Source organism: Perognathus longimembris, chromosome 21 (assembly GCF_023159225.1).
Source record: "Perognathus longimembris pacificus isolate PPM17 chromosome 21, ASM2315922v1, whole genome shotgun sequence".
Taxonomy (NCBI): Eukaryota; Metazoa; Chordata; class Mammalia; order Rodentia; family Heteromyidae; genus Perognathus; species Perognathus longimembris.
In genome coordinates, this window is record NC_063181.1 from 5,205,149 (window position 1) to 5,232,236 (window position 27,088).

A 27,088-nucleotide genomic window follows, 5' to 3' on the forward strand; every position below is an offset into this window, starting at 1 on the left:
GAGTATGCATACAATTGATAAGAGACAAGTTTTGTTTGCTTCTGTGTGTTGGGATGGAACCCATGACTTGTCCATGCTAGGTAAGTGTTCTGCCACTGAGTCAATCACCCAGCTATCAACAGTTCTTCAACAGCAGCTTCTTTACCATTTTTGAACACTTCTTAATTACATTGCACTGGTTTATCAGTCATTGCTATATTACGCCTTTTAAATCACCTACTTGCAGGGCAACTGTAATTCTAGCTACTCAGGAGGTTGAGATCTGAGGATTATGATTCAAAGCCAGCCCAGGCAGGAAAGTTCCTGAGACTCTTTTTTTTTTTTTTTTTTGGCCAGTCCTGGGCCTTGGACTCAGGGCCTGAGCACTGTCCCTGGCTTCTTCTTGCTCAAGGCTAGCACTCTGCCACTTGAGCCACAGTGCCACTTCTGGCCGTTTTCTGTATATGTGGTGCTGGGGAATCGAACCCAGGGCCTCATGTATATGAGGCAAGCACTCTTGCCACTAGGCCATATATCCCCAGCCCCTCCTGAGACTCTTATCTCCAATTAATTACAGAAAAAGCTGGAAGTGGCGCTGTGGCTCAAGTGGTAGAGCAAAAGGAGCTCAGGGTCAATGCTCAGGCCCAGTACAAGCCCCAGGACTGGCAAAAAAAAAAAAAAAATCACCTACTTGCCCTATCAGATATAAAGACCTGGGCTGGGAATATGGCCTAGTGGCAAGAGTACTTGCCTTGTATACATGAAGCCCAGGGTTCGATTCCCCTGCACCACATATATAGAAAATGGCCAGAAGTGGCGCTGTGGCTCAAGTGGCAGAGTGCTAGCCTTGAGCAACAAGAAGCCAGGGACAGTGCCCAGGCCCTGAGTCCAAGCTCCAGGACTGGCAAAAAACAAAACAAAAAAAAGATATAAAGACCTATTATATAATAAGAGTAGTTAAAACAATATAGCATAGTAGGAAGAGAATGAGGAACAGAATAGCAAAACAAGATGCACATATGGAAATATTGTATATAATAAAAAGACCTTTACAGGTCATTTAAAAAGCTGGACTAGTCAATAGTCTAATATCTATATATTTTAAAAATGGTCATCTCCTCTCCGACAGAAAACCAAATTCTAAGCTGATGTCATGGTACACACCTGTAATCTCAACTTTTGGGAGTCTGAGGCAGGAGGATTATGAGTTCAAGGTCAGCCTGGGATACAAAGAAAGTTCCAGACCAGATTGGGCCACATAGCAATACTGCCAAAACAAGGGAAAAAAAACTAAAAATAAAAAAGATGAATAGATAACAAATATATAGTTTAAAAAATAACTTACTTTATCAAAGAATACTATTTAAAATACAGAATTATAATAAAAATATTGTGTATTTGTATGTGTTAATAAACAGTTTTTTGTTGTTTTTTTTTTTGAGACAGTCTCATACTGTGGTCCAAGCTGGCCTTGAATTCCTAACCCCACTGTGTGCATTACCACACAAGGCAGAAGAGGCTACTAGAACAGCTAATAAAATAAGAAAAAAAAAAGACATCCACAAGTAATCAGGGAAATAAAAGTTAAAATAGCAATGAGGACAGTGAATGAGATTGGTAATATTAAAATACTAAGCAACAGTGAAGATATGGAACAGTACAAACTATTTGTACTTTCACATGGATTAAAAACTAGCACAACCACTTTAGAAAGCAACTGATAACATCTAGGAAAGTTGACCACCCTGCAAATTCCATATTTAGGTATAAAGTCACATGCATCCACAAAAATATTCCTAATAAGCACTGTTTGTAACAGTCAAAAACAAACATAATCTAAAATATTAGGAGAACCAATGTGACACTCATACAATGCTGAGTGATAGAGAAAACAAATGAACCTATGCATACATATTACCATGTAAGAATCTCATAAACATAATGAATGACAAAAACAAGCTGCAGAAAATACAAAAAGTTTTCATGCTAAAAATTGTGCTTTTTTATGTTAAAGCTGTGGTTGTTTAGGAATATATCTGTGAGTAAACTCTGGATAATGACAGTTCAGAAGGAAGATGTGAAGGAAGAATGAGATTAAGGTTGAATTACAACTCCTAGCTTTTCCTTCAATTGCTAGAAAGAAATGAATACAAACTCCATTCTTCAAATATTTTACAAAATTTTCCATAAACATAGACATTACTGTCTTAAAAGAATTATTTCTTATGAATATGAGTGGCTAACAACAATGAAGAATGAATGACAAAATTAAAGAACAAAAGAACTGTGAGACAGGGAAAGAGGGCATTTTATCAGGAGTTCTAGACAACTGATTTCTGATACAATGTTAGCATCAAACCAATTCTGGGCTAGATGCACATGTCTTTTTTATTCCATTAGATCTAGTATGCATTCTAAACCCACAGTTATTCCGATTTTATAGAAACAATCCTTGATTAGCTTTACATACATGTTGACATATATGTAAACATCATCTCTCCACCATTCCTTCTTGGGTCTCATAGACCCCTCTGAAATTCTCTTCATTCCTGAAATACAGACTTCAGAAGTTCCTTTAGTACAAGTTTTTTGATGACGAACTTGTAGGTTTGAAATCAATTTACTTCATCCAGTTCTTTTGAGTATGTGACTGGGATTTGAACTCAGGACAATGTAATTGCCAGGCAGGTGGCTCTACTGGTTGAGCTAGCCTTTTCTGTTCTAATTTTGTTTTGGGATTGTTGTTTTTTGTTTTGTTTTGCTAGTCCTGTGGCTTGAATTCAGGGCCTGAGCTTCTTTTGATCAAGACTAGCACTATACCACTGAGTCACAGCACTACTTCCAGTACTGTGGTACTGAGGAATCAAACCCAGGGCTTCATGCATGCTAGGCAAGCAACTCTACCACCAAGCCACCTTCCCAGCCTGTTCTAGTTGTTTTTGATAGGGTTTTGCTCTTTGCCCAGGTTAGCCTGGACAGGGATCCTGTTTATGTTCCCTACTCTAGCTGAAATGGCAGGCGCATGCCACCTTTTCTGTTCAGGTGGGGTCTTGAACTCTTGCTAGACTGGCCTGGAACCTTGCTTCTCAACTCTCCCAATCACATTGGAATGTCAAGCGCTTGCCACTGTGCCTAGCTCTTGGTGGAGATGAGGATCCTGTGAACTTCTGCCCAGGCTCGCCTCACACCTAGACCCTCCAATATCAGGCTCCTGAGTGGCTAGAATTATAGGTGTGAGCTACTGTCATCCAGCTTATCTCTGTTCTTGAGAATAAGGTTAGGTTCTTCAGGAGACACAGGGGTGAAGTGTCAGTGGGGGGTGTTAGGGAACATCTGTGAAGAAACAGGAAGCAGGGACTGAGCAGAGGATAAAGTTAAACTGTTATGTATGAACGAAAATGACGTCATTCTAAATTGGTAAAAAGGGCTGGAGCAAATAATGACCTTGAAAATGACCCAGGTTCTGCCCAAACAACCAGGACTTTTTAGTTCACTTAGTAATTGTTGGATATGAAGTGCCACACAATGGCCATGATTACTGTTTCTATTCTGCTATTCTCATGAACTATTGAAATTATTTTTCAAATTCGTATGATGATACTTCAAAGATTATTCTAGGTTTTATTAATGCTTTATAAAGATGTACTGAAAGTCATTATTTAGTATAGTGATGTAGTAGTACTAGAGTATATTAAATACTTTTAAGCTCAGTATGCGATAAATCAGTGATCATCAAAAGTAGTAAAAAGAATGCAACTATGATCATTTATATAAGACCAAAAAAAAAAGGCACAGGTGCTATTATGAAAGAATTATCAAAGGTGGTAGAGAATAATGCTTGATACCCCAATCAAGAATTGACATTAGGGGCTGGGGATATGGCCTAGTGGCAAGAGTGCTTGCCTCATATACATGAGGCCCTGGGTTCGATTCCTCAGCACCACATATACAGAAAATGGCCAGAAGTGGCGCTGTGGCTCAAGTGGCAGAGTGCTAGCCTTGAGCAAAAAAGAAGCCAGGGACAGTGCTCAGGCCCTGAGTTCACAGCCTAGGACTGGCCAAAAAAAAAAAAAAAAAAGGAATTGACATTATAGCCTAGAGGCCAAATGTACCCCAATGACCATGTTTTAGGTTTTTTGTTTGTTTGGTAGTACTATGGTTTGAACTCAGGGTCCTAAACTTGATAGGCAAGCACCTTACTACTTGAACCATATTCCTAGCCTCCAAAGATTGTTCTGTAAATAAAACTTTATTGGAATACTTCCTTCCATGTGCTTATTGTTTATGGCTGCTATTGCTATACAAGAGCAGTAGATCCCTTGCAACAGAAACCAGACAGCTAGTAAAGCCTAAAACATTTACTATCGGGCCTTTCTTTTTCCTTTTCTTTTCTATTCTTCTTTCTTTGCTGGTCCTGGGCTTGAACTCAGTGCCTAGGCACTGACCCTAAGCTTTTTCACCTTGAGGTTAGTGTTCTACCACATTTGCCACAGCTTCACTTCCAGCTTTTCTGGTCACTAAATGGAAATGAGTCTCACACTTTCCTGCCTGGGCTGGCTTTGAACTGCAATCCTCAGATTGCAGATAGCTAGGATTACAAGTATGAGCCACTGGTGCACAACCCTGTCATTTTTATAGAAAAGTTGCTGTGCCCTGTTGCAAATCATGACAAGCACACTGAATTTGTTTATTTTTAATGTGTGAACCATTTGTACAACAGGCACATTTGCAGTTAATGCATACATTGTACTCACAACTTAAGCTATTGTTTCAGAGGCCACATATTGTAACGTTTTAATTCATGTATCCAAAATTGCCATTACAGTATTTTACACAACAATACTGTTTTAACAAATGTCTAGCATATCCTACATTTCTATAATAATCTATATTTTTTCCTACAAGAGGTTTAGAATATATTTTCAGGAAATTTTGATTTTTTTCCTTTATATCAGAAACTAGACAATTCTGAGGAGAAATTACTTTAGTCTTAGAAACTATAGGCAGCATATCCACAGCTTTATATGATTATTAGCAAACATTAATCTTATAAATTATATACTGTCTGTAATGATGGAAACAACCTTTTCGTAAATAATCTGATTTCTTTTGGAACTGTGATTCTGTCAGAAAATGAAGCTAAAATCATTACAAATTATATTTAACATTATTCTGCTATTTTTGTGAATCAAGACTGGATAAACAGATGGGTTGTCTTGTGTGGCTGGAAGAATATTTCTTTTTCTTTTTTTTTTTTTTAGAATTCTGCAAATGTCTCTAATGTCAATTTGACAGAGTTAAGCTGCTTGTGCTATGGTAACATATTTCTATTACTGAAACAAAAGTTCTAGTGTCAATATTCTTGGGACATATTGCACTGGATTAGATAGAAGAAACATGATAAAATGCGACATTTATGAAAGAAAACATGTGCTACTAAAAGTCAGTGTTTAGAAAAACTGAAGATAATAGTTCAGAATATAACTTAGAACAATCTTACTAATTTTTTCAGAAATCAACTATTTTCTTGTGTTTTGCTTTTTTTCTAGTTGCCTCGCCTTCCAAGTGCTTAGATTACAGGTATGTGCCATCTTGCTTGCTCTATTTACTTTGGACACAGCTATGTAATCACTCTGGAGACAACTGTGTAATCTAGCAAGGACTAAAATTCTTATTTTTTTCTTTCAGTCATGGAGCTTGAACTCTGAGCCTAGGCTCCTGTTGTTCAAGGCCAGCATTCTACAATTTGAGCCACTGCATCACTTCTGTCTTGTAGACAACAGTCTACAAGAATAAGACAATCTATACATAATCAGAACTAATAAAAGAATCAGCAAGGATGTTTGACATAAGATCGAAGTTAAAATCCTTCAGTGAATTTTTTTTTTTTTACATCAGCCAGTTTAATACCAATTTAGGTAAGATATCACTAACAACTGTTAAAAAACAAACAAAAAACTAATTTTTTGTTCCTAGGTACAAATTAAAACAAAGATATCAAAACTCAGTATTGCATAGGGGACAATTTTCCTTATGCTCATTTATAAATAAAAAACAATTTCAATTTAAAATCTTTTCAGTGTTTTTCATAAAAAAAATTGATCCTAAAATTTCACATAAAATGTCAAAATGTCTCCAAAAACCACAGGAGAGGAAATGTGGAATTGACACATGGCCAAACAAATGATCTAACAAAACAAAAGGCCCTAAAATGAAACTTACTCCTGAAACAGATGTGTTATATTTCAGATAGGCGATTTGACAAATAGTGCCTTATTGATATGGACAAACATAGGCATGGACCTATAAGTGAAAAAAATAAATGTCAAGAATTGATATGCATTAAAAGAAAATTGCAAAAAGTGCAGAAAAATCTAGCAGACCACATTTACAACTTTAGAGCCAGGAAAAGTTCTATGAAACACGTAAGACGAAGCAGCACAAATAAAGTGAAAAGACAAGCTACAGAGAATATATCTGCAATGCAAATAACTAAGAAAGAATACTGATTGAGTTTATTAAGCTACAAAAAGCAAATAACCTGGAGCAATGGACAAAGGTAAAAATAAGCAAAAGACAGAATGGCTAACAAATGTATAAAAACATTCTCAATCTTATTAGCAACAAGGGAAACACAAATCACTAAAGAACTGATAACATCACTTCAAAACTGGACAAAACTCAAATGCCTAAGAGTATCACAATGGGGAGAAAAGGGAACACTGTACTCTAGTGACTGTAAATGAAAACAATCACTTGAACTGACATTTATTTCCTACACGCAGTAATTTCATGTTTTGATGACCAACCTACAAAAACTCTTATTCAGATACAAGGAAGATATGTATAGAAAAAAACCCCAGAGACTAGGAGCATGTTTCTTAGTGGTAGAATGCTTGCCTGACAATTTCAGTTCAATTCCAAGTATTGCAATCAACCCAATCAATCAAGTAAGTGTAAAAGTGAATTACAGAATGGAATTTTTCCATTTGTTTAATTTTTTATCCCATGTTTAAGTATGAAAAATGTCAAGTTTTATTGCTAAATATTCCTAACAGTATAAAACACTAGCATGGCAAATATCATATGATAATGATGAACAGAAGAAAACAATTTAGACTGCTTTTTAAACAAATTTGTTTTATATTTATTTATTTGCCAGTCCTGGGGCTTGAACTCAGGACCTGCACACTGTCCCTGGCTTCTTTTTGCTCAAGGCTAGCACTCTACCAGTTGAGCCACAGCGCCACTTCTGGGTTTTTCTGTATATGTGGTGCTGAGGAATGGAACCCAGGGCTTCATGTATGTGAGGCAAGCCCTCTACCACTAGGCCATATTCCCAGCCCCACAAACTTGTTTTAAAAGAGGAAAGGGAGGCTAATGGCTAGAAGCATAGATTTTAGAGAAGGATTAAGATGAGACAGGTAAATATTTAACATAAACTCCTCTGAGCAATTTCCTTGCCTATACAGTTTTTCTAAGACTAAACCCAGCTGGTTATTTACTAAGCATGAACAAGTCATTCAACATTTCTAAGCTTCAAATAAGATGTTTAAGAACTTAAGAGACTCTCTCTTAAATAAATTCTTAAGCCAACCATTAGTAAAATTTCCACACAAAACTGCCTTTTTAAAAATCAGAGTTGACAGTGTTTACCCCTACAAACTTTTTTTTTTTTTTTTTTGCCAGTCCTGAGCCTTGGACTCAGGGCCTGAGCACCTTCCCTGGCTTCTTCCCGCTCAAGGCCAGCACTCTGCCACCTGAGCCACAGCGCCCCTTCTGGCCGTTTTCCATATATGTGGTGCTGGGGAATCGAACTGAGAGCTTCATGTGTAGGAGGCAAGTGCTCTTGCCACTAGGCCATATTCCCAGCCCCTCCCCTACAAACTTTGACTTTTGAACAATCTATAAACTGCTTAATGGTCATAGAAATAAATTGCTTGAAAGGCTATAGCTTTGCCTTATCAATCACCTTTTAAAGATGTCTGTATAAACAAATATATACTTTAAATATGTTTGTCAATTATCTTCACTTGAAAATTTTAATGTGTAAGCTAAAGGGTCAAAAACAGTTCAGATTAGCCTTTAGAGTAACATGCCTTCTTTTCATTATGCCACATTCTGAAATTGATAAGGAGGTTTCCCTTACCTGATATGGACATGGAATGTGATATTCTCTGCAGCGTTCTTGAATCCAAGTTGTTTCCCAGATGCCACGGTAAGCTTGCTCATAAAAGTAGCATCCAATTACAACCAAGAGTGGCACGAGATAAAGAATGCTGAAGACACCAATCCGGATCATAAATTTCACTAATTTATCTTGGTTCTCCTTTTCTAAGGGAATCTCAATCCGCACCCTGTTTAGGGATATAATGCCGGCTAAGAGGAGAGAAACCCCAACTACCACATATAGGCAGAGGGGAGCAAGAACAAAGTATCTTAATGCATCAACATCGTAGAGGCCAACAAAACACACGCCACTAATATTGTCACCTTCAATTTTATTCATCGCTAAAAGGATGATAGTCAGTGTTCCAGGAATGCCCCATGCACTGGCGTGAAACAGCAATGCTTTCTTCTCAATAGCTTCACTACCCCACTTTGGCACAGCTGCTAAAAACCATGTGATGGTGAGAATTACCCACCATACGCTGCCAGCCATTGTGAAAAAATAGAGTACCATGAAAAGCATGGTACAGGCTTTATTATGAGATCCTTGTGTCACTGTGGAAGCCTTATACTGGGCAGGGATGGATGCGTTGCAGGCTACTCGATCCTCAAGCAAAAACCCAATGAAGAAAATTAACGATACCATCATGTAGCAGACAGCATAAAATATAATAGGCCTTTCAGGGTAACGGAATCTTGTGACGTCAATCAAAAATGTTAAAAACGTAAACAAGGTGGCAGAGAGGCAAATGATTGAAATTAATCCTATGAAGTAGCGCGCAAATGACAATTCTTCTCTCCTGAAGTACATGTTTGGACAAGGTGGCGAACAATCCCGCACGTGCAAAAATGAATAACCAAGATCAGGATCAATTTTCAACTCTCGGGGACACCAAAAACCATAGTCCCTCTGCACGGCTACTGGGGCTCCTTCAGTGGGGTCTCCCACTAAATTCAGATCCACGAGTCGAGGATATGGCTCATCACAATCTGGAAACCTACAAAGACACAGATGAAACCATTTTTACATACAGGAAAATCTATTGGCATCTAACATTTTGTGCTTCCGGATTCAGTGCCCATGACCTTGTCTATTCCTACATCCTTGCAGGGCAACGGGGTAAGTGGGAAACAACAGTGATGTCTTGTTTATGAGCTACCCAAACAGATTTCCCGTTGTTGATAAAACAACAACAAAAAGCAGTTTTAAACTTAATTTTGTTCTACCTTTAACATCAGTACTCTTAATTCAAACATAGTCAAAAACGGTCATCAGTTACAAATAGCATATATAGAGTATTTATTTAGGGCATAAGATTTAAGAATATGATTTCAAAGTATGAAAATATATAAGTGAATAGAGCTACTAAGAAAATCTGAAACCTGGAGTTAAAAGTCTTTCCTGGGGAAAAGGGAGGGCAAATGAAGGGGGTAATGAGAACAAAATAGTCCACACAGTTTCTTGGCCTAAGTGAAAATATAACAATGGCACCTTTGGAAGCACTTTTTGAAGGGGGAGTGAGAGGGGAAGAGTGAGAGCACTGGAGGGGGATGACTGGGATACCTTGTTTACATGTGTGGAGATATCATAAAGGTAATGTATGCTAATTAAAAAAGAAAATGAAATCTTTCCTAAATTCATGGTCCAAGGTGTTAATATTATCTTTTAAATATCTTTAAAAGTGGCTCTGTTTTTAGGTCATCTCTTTCCATATCACATCTATTCTGATTTATTATTATTTTCTTTTTTTTTTTTTGGCAAGTCCAGGGACCTGGGCTCAGGGCCTGAGCACTGTCCCTGGCTTCTTTTTGCTCAAGGCTAACACTCTGCCACTTGAGCCACAGCGCCCCTTCTGGCCATTTTCTGTATATGTGGTGCTGGGGAATTGAACCCCAGGGCCTCATGTATACGAGGCAAGAACTCTTGCCACTAGGCCATATCCCCCGCCCTTATTATTATTTTCATACAGTGCTGGGAATCAAACTTGTGGCCTTATATACTTTACTACTAGGTTAAACCTACAGTCCTTTCTCTGCTTATTTTACTGGCTACAACTCTTTAATGTCACCTTGCCGGGTGCCGGTGGCTCACACCTGTAATCCTAGCTACTGAAGAAGCTGAGATCTGAGGATCGTGGTTCAAACCCAGCCCAGGCAGGAAAGTCCATGAGACTCTTATCTCCAATTAACCACCAGAAAACCGGAAGGGGCACTGTGACTCAAGTAATAGAACACTAGTCTTGAGCTAAGAGCTCAGGGACAGCACCCAGGCCCAGAGTTCAAGCCCTATGACCAACAAAAAAAGAAAAAAAGAAAGAAATGTGGTCAGTGAGGAGGCTATTAAGGTTAAAAAGATCAAAAGGCCAGTAGTGTCTCAGGCCTCTAATCCTAGCTACTCAGGAGGCAGAGATTTGAGGATTACAGTTCAAAGCCAGCCCAGGTAAGAAAGTCTATGAAACTCATCTCCAATTAACCATCAGAAAACCAGAAGTGGTGCCGTGGCTCAAACTGGTAGAGTGCTAGACTTAAGATGAAGAACTCAGGGTCAGCACCCAGGATGTGAGTTTAAGCCTACAACTGATTCCCCACACACATACCAAAAAGAGATCAAAAGTCTGAGATGGTGCATAAAGCTGAAGAGTGGGTGCTATGGTCTGAATATGCAAAATCATGTATTGAAGTTTAATCCCCCCACTGTGTTGTTATGAAGCAGGTATGCAAGGAAGTGAATAAGCCTTGAAGGCAGAGCCTTCATATATGGGTGTCCTGATAAATGAGGCTTCAGAGACAGAACACCCCTCCACTCTCCAGCCACTCAGCCTTTGGAGACACAGCATTCCTCAACCAGATACTACCAGATCATAAACAAAATTATTTTTAAAATGAAGGAGAAACAAACCAGCCACCAGTGTCTGATACCTATATTCCTAACTACTTTGGAAGCTAAAACTCAAGAGGATTAAGGTTCAAGGCCAGTTAGAGAAGAAAACTTTAAAGACGCCTTTGCAGTATATAGCTAGGTAGGTAGTGGTGTGAGCCTGTTATTCCAAAACTACATGGGAGGCTAGGAATATGGCCTAGTGGCAAGAGTGCTTGCCTCCAAAACTACATGGGAGGCTGATATTTAATCTGTAGTTCCAGGCCAGCCTGAACAGAAAAGTCTGTAAGAGTCCATTCCTACAGAAGGAAGCCGTAAGTAGAATGAGCCTGGGACTCCACTAACAATGGTAAGTCTAAATTAGTGAGGCTAATAGTCTGGGCATGCACCTAGATGGGAAGCAAGATACTATCCCAAAATAAACCAGTGAAAAACAGGGCTAGAGCAGAGCACCTGTGGCTCATTCCTGCAAAAGACAGAGGAGGGAGGGGGAGCAGAAAGAGAAAAGAGAAGAGAGAGGAGAGAGGGGAGGGAAGGAAAAAGAGAGAGAGAGAGAGACTTGAACTTGGTGTGCTGACATAGGATAGAAACAAAGAATGAGGTCACAACCACAGTCATTAGCACATCTAATCAATGTTTACCTCAATCATTACCTCAATGATGAGGTAATCATTATTTTCTTCTTCGTATTTTCTAACTTTTCATAAATACTATTATTTCTATAACCTACTTTAAAGGAAAAAAAACAATGGAATGTCTTCATTACATAATTATTAAAGTATCTTCACGGGAAAAAAATCTACCTTTTTCATTTAATTCTTCCAATTTCCTTAGAAAATAATTCTGGGAATACAAAACTGCTATTAAAAGTTAATGACTAACACACGCACAATTAGCCTCAAAACAGTTTTTTAAAGTGGATGAAGGAGAAAACAAGAATTTTCTAATATATTGCAGCATATGAGATGATCCATAAGACTGATTTTCCTACCTACTGCATTCCATATCTTCGGGCCAAGGAACACCAAACATCTCCATGAGCTTCGAGCACTCGCTGTAGGCCCGCTGACAGAGCCTGCGGCAGGGAAGCGTGACGCGGCCATATTCCATACAAATAGGAGCGTAGAGTGCACAAAGAAATGGCCGGAAATCCCGAGAGCAATCCAGATTCACCATAGGATGGAATGGCTGGGAAAAAGTTAAAATTGAGTAATCAGATCTGTATACCAGTATATATGATACTTACATTTTTTTCTTTTTCTTTTTTTGTGGTGCTTGGGATACTAATCGAGCACTTCAATAATATTTCAAATGTCTTTTTTTCATGTAGCAAGCCAAAATAAATAAATAAAAATAAACAGGAAAACAACCTCTGCCGGTTATTAAAATGACACAGTAGTAGGGTTTGAACTTGGCCTTGTGCTTGCTAGGCAGGTGTTTCGCCAAGTAAGTCATGCCCCTAGTAGGTCATGATCTTTTCATAGTTATTTTTTAGATTAGGTCTCATGTTTTCACTCACAGCCACCCATAGACCATGCTTCCTACCTACAGTAGTCTGCCACATAGCTGGGATTACAGGCATGTCCCATCATACCTGGCTTACTTGAGATGAGATCTCAATTTTTCTCCATGCTGGCCTCAAAGTGCAATCTCTACTTTCCAAATAGGATCATGAAAAAATTTCCAAAGATGAGGGAGGGTGTAACAAATAAGACAAGAAGTGTACTCACTACCTTATTGTGTAACTGTACCCCCTCTGTCCATCACCTTGTCAATAAAATTTAATTTTAAAAAACTTCCAAAGAGGAGCTTTTGTTTTTTGCTTTTCTTTTTAAAAATAATACCCTCTCAGGGGCTGGGGATATGGCCTAGTGGCAAGAGTGCCTGCCTCGGATACACGAGGCCCTAGGTTCGATTCCCCAGCACCACATATACAGAAAACGGCCAGAAGCGGCGCTGTGGCTCAAGTGGCAGAGTGCTAGCCTTGAGCGGGAAGAAGCCAGGGACGGTGCTCAGGCCCTGAGTCCAAGGCCCAGGACTGGCAAAAAAAAAAAAAAAAAAATAATAATAATAATACCCTCTCAGCTCTAGCCCTAAAGACTGGGATTTGGTTAAGTGTAAGGTTTGTCTCAGATCTCTCTGCATGTTTTAAGTGTTACTGATGATATTAATGAATAGTCTGAGAACCACTAATAATAATGTGAAACAATAACATAACCCAAGAAAAAGCCACAAAGCATAGGCACTAAGGCTCAAAAAGGTAATTTATTCATTGCTTTACTCATTGGTGGTGGGATCAAAAGGGTTTGATTTTCTTTATGTTCATTCTTACATTTTCTTCAATTCATGTGCATCAAAAAGAGGCAGTGAGGGCTGGGGATATAGCCTAGTGGCAAGAGTGCCTGCCTCGGATACACGAGGCCCTAGGATCGATTCCCCAGCACCACATATACAGAAAACGGCCAGAAGCGGCGCTGTGGCTCAAGTGGCAGAGTGCTAGCCTTGAGCAGGAAGAAGCCAGGGACAGTGCTCAGGCCCTGAGTCCAAGGCCCAGGACTGGCCAAAAAAAAAAAAAAAAAAAAAAAGAGGCAGTGAAAGGAGGGCAGGAGAGGGAGTAGCTATTCAGAGGGCTTGGTGAGAGAAAAGCCTCTCACCTTTGGCTAAGTTTCTCATACATTTCACATTTAAAAAACCAAACTTGTAAGCAGTGTTCTAATTGGAAATCAAATTACCAGGCACTGGTGGCTCACACCTGTAATCTTAGCTACTCAGGAGGCTGAGATCTGAGGATCACAGTTCAAGCCCCATTACAAGAACGAAGGGAGGAAGGAAGGAAGGAAGGAAGGAAGGGAGGGAGGGAGGGAGGGAGGGAGGGAGGGAGGGAGGGAGGGAGGGAGGGAGGGAGGGAGGGAAGGGAGGGAGTTCTGAAACCAAATATTGTAAATACAGCTTACACTATAACTTGATATTAAGGCAACGAAAACAAGAAAGTAGTCCCGAACATAAAACCATACTAAAATAACCACCATAAGCACAGGAAATGATGGAATAGCCCAAGAAACATGCCTTTTTTGACTACTAAGTATTTTTTCCTTGCATTCATACGGTAAGACTGCTGATTTAAAACTGGCTATAGATATTCTCATCACCAATCCTTTCTGTCGATTAAGAATAAATTAACTTGTTTCTACACTGATGTATAATGAAATGACTCCTATGCATACAAGCAAGCAAGCAAGCTGAGTGAATGGGAAGCCCAGAATTGGGCTTCAAACCCTATTATTGGCAAAAAATAATCTATCCACAAAAGCTCATAAACAGCTTTATATTTGTAAAAACAAAGAGCTGGAAACAACACAGATGTCCTTCCAGGGAAAAAAGACTAAACAAATTATGGTACATCTATAAAATAGAATACTGCTTGCAATTAAATGACAACTTTGACAGAAAAAGGCAGATCTCAAAAGATTCCATTCTAAATGAATACATGTTGCTATGATCTGAATGTATCCTTCAAAATTCCTCTGTTGAAAACTTGATTGCCATTGTTACAGTATTAAGAAGTAGGAGCCCAGCGCTTGTAGCTCAAGCCTGTAATCCAGCTACTCAGGAGGCTGAGATCTGAATATCTAGATTTGAAGCCAGCCAAGGCAGGAAAGTCCATGATACTCTTATCTCCAATAAACTACTCAAAAAAGCTAAAGTGGCACTATGACTCAAGTGGCAGAGTGCCAGCCTTGAGAAAAAGAAGCTGAGTCAGTGCCCAGGTCCAGAGTTCAAGTCCCAGGACTGGCCAAAAACAAAACAAAACAAAACCATGCACTGGTGGCTCACATCTGTAATTCTAGCTACTCAAGAGACTAAGGTCTGAGGATCACAGTTTGAAGCCAGACCAGGCAGGAAAGGCCAAGAGACTCTTATCTCCAATAAACTGGTAGGTAGATGATTAACCTTGAGTACAAGAAGATCAGGCATGGTGCCCCAGCCTTGAGTTCAAGCCCCAGGCCTGCACGCGTGCGCGCGTACACACGCACACGCACATGCACACACACACACACACACACACACACAGAGTAGGACCTTTAAGAAGTAATTAAGCTCTGAGGGCTCTGCCCTCATGAGTGAATATTGTTATTGTAGGAGAGAATTAGTTATTGTGGAAGTGGGTTCCTTATAAAAGGACAAGTTCGGCTCCCATCTCATTAGTGTGTGAGGTACATGATCTCTTTCTTGCCTACTCTTTGTCCTGGATGGAAAGAAAGCAAGCCCTCACTAGGTGCTAGCATATTAATCTGAGACATCCTTCCAGTCTGTGATAGCCTGTTACAGCAGCACAAGATGGTTTAAGACATGTGTACATAATGTTCTTGAAATTACAAAATTATAAAGATGGAGAAAAGATTACTGCTTATTTGTGATTAGGGGGGGAAGAAGGAGAGAGAAAGCACAAGAGTATTCCTTGGTGGTAACAGACAATTCTTTATCTTTATATAGCAGTGGCCACAATAATTTATACAAGTAATAAAACGATAAAAGCAAGGCCTGTACATACACTCTCTCACATACACACACACAAAACTATACACAGGCAAATGAGTGCATATAAAACCTGATGAGATACGGCAGGGTCTATAGACTGAATGAATGTTAACTATATTCTACAGTCATATAAAGCAGTAAGATTAGGGCAGGAAAGACAGAACACAGAACCGACATAAACTATTTTTGAAACTTCTGTGAACCCAAACTTACCTTAAAATTAAAAGTAGAACACATACTAAATTCACATGCTGAAATATGTATATATATATATATATATATATATACACACACACACACACACACACACAATATCATGTACACACAAAGCATATAACTTAAGTCTCAAACTTGCTTGGTACTAAGCAATAGGCAAAATACCAACCAGTTATCATTGTTAGCCAATATGTTAGCCAAGTCTCCATCTGGGAGACCCATCATGGATTATAAAATTGATCTGAGTACTGTATACACTGAGCCTAAATAGACAGGCTTAGACTTCTCCTAATTACTAGCTCTAAGAAGCCTGGGCTATAGACACTATTAAAAATACATGGTCTCCATTTCAGTCATACAACCATTCCACAAGGGAGACAGTACTATAAATTCCATTTTAAAATATATGTGAAGAAAACCAGACATAGAAAGCAAGCTAACTTGTCTGAAATAACATAGCTTCAAACTCCAGTACGGTGGGGTGAAGGGGGAACCCTCTAGAAAATGCAAAGCAATCCATAACAAGAGAAAGCAGATCAGAGGTTGTGGGAGGGAGTAGAGAGGACAGATTGGAGAGGTGGGTAAGGAAGCTCTGCAGGGGATGCCAGTGCTCTGGCATCACAGAACACAAAACCCATCAAAGGGAGCACTCCAGATGTGGCTTACTGCACAGACATCATAGCTCAACAAATATAGAAATAAAATGTTTATACTTTTCAAATAAGCAAGTTGCTTTAACATTAATAATTTTAACCAGAAAAAAATCAAAATTAAATGAGGTAACATGGATATTTAAAAAGCTGAGAGCAAATAAAAGCTGAAAACAGCTGGGCACCAGTGACTCATGCCTATAATCCTATCTACTCAGGAGGCTGAGATCTGAGGATCACAGTTTGCCAGCACAGCATGAGACTCTTTACCTTCAACAAACCACTAGAAAACCAGAAGTGGCGCTGCGGCTCAAGTGGGAGAGCCACTAATTGAGCACAAAGAGGCTCAGAGACAGCTCCCAGTTCCTGAGTTCAAACCCCATATCCAAGAATAACAACAAAAAGGCTGAAAGCAAATATTTAATATATGAAATAGTATTAAGCCAGGCACTGGTAGTTCACGCCTGTAATCCTAGCTACTTAGGAAGCTGAGATCTGAGGACTGCAGTCTGAAGACAGCCCAGGCAGGAAGGTGCCTTATCTACAATTAACCACCCGAAAACAAGAAGTGGTGCTGTGGCTCAAAGTGGTAGAGGGCCAGCCTTGAGCACAAAAAGGCTCAGGAACAGTGTCCAGGCCCTGACTCCAAGTCCTATTGGACAGGAAAGAAAGAGAGAAGGCGACAAGGAGAGAAGAAAGAAAGAAAGTTCTAGCAATCAAAACAAGGAAAGAGCCTTACTGATTATTTCCCTGAACAGTGATACTTTCATTCAGTAAATCAAGACCTAAATATGGGAAGTTTGCAAACTGGAAAGTAACTTTGGGAAATTAAATTTCTAGTTTCTACAACAAAGGTGCACTACACGGAACCTTATATTCTTTGTTTAAATTCAAATCAACCAAGCTTTTGTGTTCCCATTCTTCTTTTGGATTTCCATTCCTGTTACCATAGGAACCTGCTAGCTGACAAGCCTTCAAGCAGAGCAACAGCCTGCGCTTAGCAAGGGCTGTGAAAAGGGGACAGAGTCAAAGGCCAATATTTGACTCATGAGAATCAGCATTCCAACCTTTGTCACTCTACAAAGGGTCTGGTAACCATAGAAACTGTACCCTCCCGGGTTTGAGAACATCCGGATTAAATTCACTAAATGGGAAATCAGATGAGATGCTGAATAAATGGCCTTGAAAATTAAAAAATGGTATCCATAGCTATTTCAGATCTAAATTTAAATAATTACTTCAAGATGTTCTAGAGTAATTGAGTAAAAATAAGAGGTTTTAAAAAAAATTTCCTTTCTGTAAGAAAGTTTCTAGTGAGAAAAATTCAAACCTTAAGAATTATTGTATATCTTAAAAAAAAAAACCTCTCTAGATTTGTAAAAATATTTTTAATCCCATGGATCTCTTTTCTTTTTCACATCTGAATTTTTAAAACATCCATGATAGCATATTTAGCACTCTGCCTTTCAGGAAACTGATTTGCAGATGTTCACCATTATTACAGGAAGCTATTCACCTTCATAAGTAGAGTTCCCAGGCAGCCCCTAAGTCTGACTTTTTTTTTTTTTTTTGGCCAGTCCTGGGCCTTGGACTCAGGGCCTGAGCACTGTCCCTGGCTTCCTTTTTGCTCAAGGCTAGCACTCTGCCACTTGAGCCACAGCGCCACTTCTGGCCGTTTTCTAGATATGTGGTGCTGGAGAATCGAACCCAGGGCTTCATGTATACGAGGCGAGCTCTCTTGCCACTAGGCCATATTCCCAGCCCCTGACTTTTCTTTAGTAAGTAAACTTCTGATATTCCCAATGATCTGTCTACTTTATAACTCACATTTCATAATTAATATTCCTTTAAAGTAATTTATCACATGAGAAAATCAACTCAAAAATTTTAAAAATGCTACTCCCTCTCCAAATCACAAATGACTAATTACAATTAATTCTCAACTATTTGTATATACATTTTTCAATTTAGAAAATTCTTAATGCTGGTTGGTTTACTTTGTTCACAAAATAGATGCTAGATGGGGCTGGGGATATGGCCTAGTGGCAAGAGTGCCTGCCTCATATACATGAGGCCCTGGGTTCAATTCCCCAGCACCACATATATAGAAAACGGCCAGAAGTGGCGCTGTGGCTCACGTGGCAGAGTGCTAGCCTTGAGCAAAAAGAAGCCAGGGACAGTGCTCAGGCCCTGAGTTCAAGCCCCAGGACTGGCCAAAAACAAAAACAAAAACAAAAACAAAATAGATGCTAGAGGCAACAGCCACAGTGGTAAGCATTCGCAAGAACACGTGAGAAACTGGGCCAATGCCCAGCACCACAAACCATCATCACCAACACCATCACCATCATCACACCGAAAATTAAGCAAAATAGAGCTGCTTTACTACATGGTTTGTTTAGAGGAAATAACCTTATAAACACTAAACAAACGTTCAGAAGGAAAGTGAATCTGCTGAATATGTACTTTAAACTCAAGAACTGTAAGAATAAAAGAAATTTAATTTCATTTTGTAAAAAATTTGTAAAACTGAATAATTACTGTCACACAATACTCATATCACTCTTATTTTAAAAATTTATTAATTTTTGGAAGTACTCACATGTGAACTTGGTGCCTCGCTTGATAAGCAAGAGCTCTACTACTTGAGCCACTCTCCCAACTTTTTTTTTTTTGCCAGTCCTAGGGCTTGAACTCAGGGTCTGAGTACTTTCCCTGGCTTCTTTTTTGCTCAAGGCTAGCACTCTGCCACTTGAGCCACAGCGCCCCTTCTGGCTATTTTGTATATATGTGGCGCTGGGGAATGGAACCTAGGGCTTTGTGCACAGGAGGCAAGCACTCTTGCCACTAGGCCATATCCCCAGCCCCCCCCCCCCCTTTTTTTTTTGTTTAGTTACTTTTGCTTGGGACAGGCCAAAGACAGCAATCCTCTAACCTATGCCTCCCAGTAGTTGAGATTACAGGTATGTATTGGCTTATTTGTTGCGGGGGAAGAAGAGGGGAGGGTGGGAATGGGTCTCACTAACTTTTAGCTTGAGTTGCAGTCCTCATGATGTCGACCCTCACAGGTGTATTACAGGGTGTATCGCCACCTCTACCAGCCCATTATTTCTTTTTGAAAAAAGAGCAAAATACCCATATCTGACATTTGAGGGTGTTTTTTTTTCAAAGTCCTTCTGTAACTTGAAGACTTTCTTGATCCCACCTAATACGAATATTCTCTTTTTTGTGACATAGGGTCTGGCTTTGAGAGACAGCCTCAAACTCACGATCCTACTGCCTCCATCTCTAAGTGCTGGGATTATACACATGTATTTACCATGTCTGGCTTGAGGTTTTCTTTGTGAAAACATCTTATGCCCTTTTGATAGCACTTGCCAAGTTCTTCCTTATATTGTAGTAATTCAATCAAAATATATTTATTTAATAAATATTAAATTTTAGGCTTTGTCCTTGGAAAGAGACAAAAAAGGAAAGTTGAGATTTTATTGAGCTCTTTACTGATTTTAGCTAGGTTTTCTTTTTTTCTTGCCAGTCATGGGGCTTGAACTCAAGGCCTGGGTGCTCTCCCTGACCTCTTTCACTCAAAGCTAGTGCTTCACCACTTTGAACCATAGCTCCACTTCTGTTTTTCTGGTGGTTAATTGGCAATAGGAGTCTCACAGACTTTCCTGCCCGGCTGGCTTTGAACCTTGACCCTCAGATCTCAGCCTCCTGTGTAGCTAGGATTAAAGGCATGAGCCACAGGTACCCAGCAAATTTTAGTATTTTTAAATCACAATGAATAGGCTGGGACTATAGCTCAATGGCAGAGCATCTGCTCAGCACATGTCAACCCTAGGTTCAGGAAAAAACCAAGTACAATATGTTTCTTTCAGAACAATTAGAAATATACGCATTAAGTACGGGGCGAGGATTGAGCTCAGTGACAGAGCACTTGCCTTGCACAGGGAATCCCTGGGTTCAACCCTTAATATTTCAAATAAAGAGAAAGAAAATTACAAACACTAAATGAAGAACGTAGCAAAAGAAAACCAATTCAGGAATAGCCACTTCTGGCCTTAGAAAAATCCTACCAGATCACTTCTCATTGCTTGGCTTAATTACATCACTAGTAAATGCAAACATGTAATATAATGTTTTAAATCACTTTGAACTAAAAGAAAAGTAACCTAACAAGTGCTCACACGTATATGGTAACCTTGGTCTGGTGATACAATCACCATATACTCCAAAGTATTAATTACATCCCCAGAAGATTAAGAGCTTAGGTGTAACACCAGAAATGTAATTCAGCATCGCCATCTCTAAGGGATTTGCAGTGTGCTTAATTCAAACATTTATTTAGCATTTACTATTAGTAAGGCTCTGTTAAGTACTAAGCATACAAAGGTGAATAAGGATAAACTGGGAGCCAGTGGCTTATGCCTGTAATCCTAGCTACTCAGAAGGCTGAGACCTGAGGATTGTGGTACAAAGCCAGCTGGCGGTAAAGTCCATGAGACTCTTAACTCCTACTAACTACCAAAAGGCCAGAAGCGGAGCTGTGTCTCAAGTATCAGAGTGCTAGTCTTGGGCAAAAAAGCTCAAGACAGAACCCAGGTCCTGAGTTCAAGCTGCAGAACTGTACACACATACACGAAAAAGAATAATGATAGCAAATTCTGCTTCCAAGGAGTTATATATTATAAACTACAGCAGAAGGAATGAAAATATAAACAATTCCAGCATCATATACACTAAAACAGAGGTACTAGAAAACACAATGGTAAGTATGACAGTCATTAAACGAGTAACCCAGGTTACACAAGGGAACAACATCCAAACCAGGCCTTGTAAACTAAGTAAGGTATCACCAAAAAAGGGATATTGGAAGCCTCTTGGGCAAAGACAGCATTTGCACAGACTTAGTGGATTTAAGAAATGCAAGAAGTTCAGTGCAATTGAGATGAGTTGAAGAGTAATAAGGCTAGGAGAAAAAGCAAGAACCAATTTCTGAATGTCTATTACGCTTTGCATTCAAACCTCATAGCAAAGATGGCACAAATGTTTTAAAAAGTAATTTTCACATATATCATTTGATCCTCATAACCAATTCCATTCTCATGATGACACAAAGAGACTAAGTTTGTCACTGTCACATAATTGAAAATTTTACAACAGTATAATGAATCCTTGTGTATCAATAATCATGAAAGAAGCTGGGCATAGTAGTCTACATCTGTCATCCCAGCTACAGTGGGAAGCCTAAAATAGGAGGATGACAGTCCAGGTATGTACCTGGGGAGGAAATGAGACCCTATCTCAAAAACAGCCAATGCAAAAAGGTGCTGGAGGCATGGCTCAGTGGTACAGCACTTGCCAAGCAAGTGCCAAGCCCAAGTTCAAACACCATTATGACCAAAAAAAGTTCTCTCTCAAATCAAAATGAAACATACGCCATCTGTGTATTGAGCTTAACCATATGGGGAAAAATATTTAAGTGACTTTAAAACACAACAATTTTGCTAAGTGTGGCTCGCCCCTGTAATCTTAGCTACTCAGTAGGCTGAGATCCTGATAATCATTAGTTAAAGCCATCCTGGGCAGAAAAGCTTGCTCATCTCCAAAGGAGATGGTTGGGGAACCAGCTGTGAGCAAGCCAGCTAATCAGGTGTGGCCCTGAGTTCAAATCCCTGAAAAAAAAAGTTGAACTCAAGTCAATACAAACATCTTTACGATTTGTTTCTTACTACTCCATTTTCTTTCCAAAGGAGTTGTGACTTAGGTTTCTGCCAAGAAAATCAATGACTATAATACATTGCCTGTAGCTAACTTACTATATTCAAGCAACACCCTTTCCATGTACCCTAATCTGACAGTGTAACGAAATCTCTCTCTTCAGACCTTGTATAGTCAGAGGAAGAGCAAAAAATGTCTTGTTCGATCTCGATAGCATCTTTAGATATTGGGAATAGAAAGGATACCCCCCCACACTTCAAACTCTACAATCATAAAATTTCCCAGACAGAACATTAGTCTACATCAAGTAATAAAGTTGCTGAGCACCAGTGGCTCAAGCCTGTATGTAATCCAAGCTACTGTGGGGGCTGAGATCTGAGGATCTCAAAAGCCAGCCTGGGCAAGAAAGTCCATGAGATTCTTATCTCCAATTAAGCATAACAAGCCAGAAGCAGAGCTATATCTCAAGTGGTACAACATTAGTCTAGAGCAAAAAGTTGAGGGACAGCACCCAGCCTTGAGTTCAAACCCCATGACTGACACAAAAAATAAATAAAAATTCAAGTTTTACTGTAAAATCAAAAATTCCAAAACATGTAGGCTTCCATTTGCTGGAAGTACTGTACAAATGAATTAAACACCACCACAGTATAAAACATTCTCTTTATATTATATGGCTATATTAATAATATAAATAATAAAAACAAAACAAAAATCCTACCACAGAGTAAGTATATGCCAAGTATTTTATGAGTATATTTTTGTTTTGAATTACAAAAGCCTGCATCGTCATTATTAGCTTCATTTTATAAACAAAGAAACCATGGTGGGAAAGTTCAAGTAAGTTGGCCAATTTAACATTGCTGGAAAGGGTCCTCAATTCTAAAATCATAACAGACACACATATGCATGTATTTAAATCTACTAGAAACCATATCCATTAATGGGCACCATTTCTGAAGTAGAATCATTAAGGAGTTACCTGAAGAATTACTAGAAAAATTCAAATAAGGCACCAAGTTTTGTATAGAATTCTAAGAGGTCAAGAGCAAATAATATAAAATGTTTTTTCCATTGTTTGAGAGTCATTATTTTTCTTTTCCTTTTTAAATTCTTATTAGAAAGGTGCTATACAGAGAGTTACAGTTATAAAAGATAGTTATTCTGAACTGACTATGAACACAGTATAGCTAGGAAATCATCTTGAGAATTTAAGATAATTGGAATACTATAAGCCTAAGGGTTGAATAACAGATTCATTTTCTTTAAACAAAAATCATAGTATATTCAACATTTAATGACTAAGCTGCATTTCTTATGGGTTATTCTTTTTCCAAAGGTTTAGCCAAACAATAGAGATGTAATCACATCACAACTTGGGCAATTTTAAATTTCTGAATGGCTACTATCTCTTGGTCTCCAGTGTTTCAAATGCCTTTGTAAAAACACAATGTCTAAAACAATAAATCAGGGGTAGCATTTACCAAACATGAAAATTTCAATCTATTACAGTATGAGCCAAATATATAAATTTTCAAATGTACAAGATTCCATTAAAAATAGCATACTTTCCTGTTGCTTATGAAACACATCAAATTAGTTGGCAATTATAACCTATGTCACGACAGATCAGGTCTTACCTCCATTGCTAATGCTGCTGTCTGTTGGTCATAATGATTCAGAAGATTAGGCATGAAGGTAGTATTATAAGGCAAATCTTGACACATCCTCAAGGTAATAGGTTCACAGGAAAACAAACTGTGCCCATCTATATGCCCCACAAACATGGTCAAGAGCCAAAGATAGAAGATGATCCAACTCATAGCCATTCTTCCTGGGTCAGAATGAGATTTGGATGACCAGGCCTACTCAATCAATACATATTTTAGATCAACATTCACCTTCAGGTCTGTTTGAAAGCACTTCTTCGTGTATCTTACTATTAAGTTCTTCACACATTTAAATGCTCTTTGCTCTGTCAGAGGCTTGTTAGCTTGGTCTCACAAAAGGCATTTGTTTTTGGTTTCACAATATGGGAAAATGACATCATCTTGTCTCTTCTTTTCATTTTATTATATAGGGCACATTTGGCCAACATATGGAGTTGATCAACCACATTCCCAAATCACAGATTCCATCTTAGGAGAAGAGCTATTTCTTCCTTGATTGAAATATCTGAAAAGTATTATTAAGAAAATGAAAGAAATTAGTTATTTCCTCTTAAAATATAGACGACATTAAAATCTTTGATGAGACATCATATTGCCCTACTATACAAAAATGCATGCATGCTTCATACAGATAGTTTTCATATATATAAATATGTGTAATAGATAGGCCAAATTGGTCCTTAAATAACATTTAAAGAAAAATGTAATATTCTTTCCATATACATACATATATGTATATATGTGAAAGTGATTTTTTATTTGCTTAAAGCACAGTTGATTCATTTTGAAATTTTCTTATGCTTTTGTTCTAAACTATATTTAAGTATCTGTTGGAACAGGTGCCAGTGGCTCACGCTTATAAGTCTAGCTACTCAAGAAGCTGAGATCTAAGGATCTCAGCCAGCTCAGGTAGAAAAATCTGAGAGACTTTTATCTCCATTTAACCACCAAAATACCAGATGTGGATGTTTGGTGTGGCTCAAGTGGTAGAATGTCAACCTTGAGTAAAAACGCTAAGGAAGAACATGAGGTCTTGAGTTCAAGCCCAATAAATAAATGAATATTTTTCGAATCCAAATTATTGGACTTAAATAATAGTGCACTAATTAATTAAATAGGAAGCCACTGTAAAGGTCTGAAAAGTAAACCAAATGACAGCTTTAGGCCTCTTTTTAGCTTTGTGAAAGTAAACAAATAACTAAAAAAAAGGTAATATGTATCACTTAACTTCTTTGAACAATTTTTCTTCCTGAAAAATGATTCCATCACCATCTCTCTCATAGGATGACATATAAATGAATTACGAGATAATACATGCGAAAGTAGTTTATAAATGGCAAAGGAATATCAAACAGTAGGTATCTTTATTACTGAATTACAGTTGATAACACTAAACTGACAGAGGGTCTAAAACTATTATCAAGAAATTTTCCCAGTACTGCATCTTTTCAGATAGCAGAAAAATAAATACTGTAGAAGTAGCCCTTGAATTACATTTAACCAACAAATAGCCATCAAGCACAGTCTGACTACAGAAAATAGAAATCATTCCTAAAAATGTACAATAGGAATAGGAATGACTCTATTACTATCCCCACTGAGAACCTATCTAATCTCTTATTTTCCCAGAAGCAAAATGTGTGATTCTCCATTTGGGCTGGAAGCTTATGGGTAAATAGAAGGCAGGTCTGATATATAAACTGCATATCCTAAGTGATCCTACTATGATCTGGCTTAGTAACAAATATTTCAGGATTTGTTGTAGACAGCCTAGTTGAGAAAAACATTGAAGAAATTCTCCGAGATCCAGGTTAATAGGATAACTCAAATGTTGGCAGCTGTGATGGCTCACTCTTTGAGACCTTAGAACCTACTTGGCTTAAAAGCCAGGAACGATTGTGTCCTTCAGAGGTTAATCATCAGTGACCAAGACCTCTGTTTCCCCAGCTTTAGTTAGTTACTAAGCAGAAAAGTACTTAAAGAAAATACAAACAGTGGCTATACCTTCCCCATTTTAGTAGATGGCTTTGATTAGTGGAAGGGAAAAGGAAGTCTGTGGCATTCCCTGCTCCAAGACTCAATCTCACTATACCAGATTTGTATGACAGCTTGTCTGCTGCATTTTTTCCCCTCCTTCAGGTAGTCTCAGAAATGTTGAGATCTGGCTATGAAAAGCTGACATTACATACGGTTAAAACATATTTAATTGTAACTACCTTGCAGCACAGTAACAATTAAACATGTGACTAAATATTTGTCAAGTAACTGTTGAAAGCTTTGATTACAGTATTAAAACATCCAAGTCAGTTCTGTCTTTGTAGTCTACAGCTTATGATGCATGTTTACTCACTTGTAACTAAAAACAACTGAAGGGAACATATTCCCCTTTGAATATATACACAATATCAAGAATTCAAAAAAAATTACTTAGCCTAATCTCTGAATTGCTTATAGGTTTCATATTTATTTTTTTGAAGACGACTATATAAAACTTAAGAAACAATACCTCATTATATAAAACTTAAGAAACAATACCTCATCGAGTGTTTAAAATAATCTGAAATGCCCCCTTATACTTCTGCTTGCCTCCTCTATTATACCCAATTTCCTCTCAATTATTCCTTTTGGCTCCCTTGCAAATGAAGCTTCCCACTTTCTTATAGCTGCTTGCTTATATATTATTGCAACATCCAAATAACCCGTATCAAAGTGCTTTTTAAAATCTACATTAAGCTGCACAAAGACAATAATCAAAATGGAAAATTATACTTTGTAAAGGGGGAAACAACAGTGGAATGCAGTGAGAAAAAAAAGAAACAAAACAGGCAGATTAAATATCATAGCTAAGGAATTTTCATTCCCCCTACAACACTGATTCTTTAATTTAAAATTGCAACTGATTCATGACACCCTCCCCCATACAGGCCTAAGAAATCTGAATCCTGGAGAATGATATGTATTCTATTCATTCTCCCATGTTACAAGTGCTGCCTAAGTTGGGTTTTAAGAAGTGCTATCCTAAAATGGAATAATTAAGAAGTAAAAGCATGTTTGTATATAACAGTAATACATATAACATGAACTTTGAAAATAAAACCATATAGTAAGTGGAGGTATGGCTCTAATGGTTGAGTGCCAACCTTGAGCAAAAAAGCCAAGAGAGAGCATGGAGTCCTGAGTTCAAACCCCAGTACCAGTACAAAAAATAGTTCAAATAGAATACCCCAACAACAAAAATAAAGCCATATATTTCAGGGCATTAGTGG

The 27,088-nt window shown here is 38.4% G+C and overlaps 1 protein-coding gene across 2 annotated transcripts in view; it reads right to left on the bottom strand.

The window, feature by feature from the left end:
- Fzd3 (frizzled class receptor 3) overlaps window positions 1-27,088 on the bottom strand; it is a 52,249-nt gene that overhangs the window by 16,989 nt on the left and 8,172 nt on the right. For both annotated transcript variants that reach the window (XM_048330357.1, XM_048330356.1), the window contains exons 2-4: window positions 23,793-24,327; window positions 12,018-12,214; window positions 8,129-9,146 (exon numbers count right to left, since the gene is read on the bottom strand). In XM_048330357.1, coding sequence (XP_048186314.1) covers window positions 8,129-9,146; window positions 12,018-12,214; window positions 23,793-23,981 — 1,404 coding nt within the window. In that variant the 5' untranslated portion in view covers window positions 23,982-24,327. The remainder of the gene's footprint in view (window positions 1-8,128; window positions 9,147-12,017; window positions 12,215-23,792; window positions 24,328-27,088) is intronic.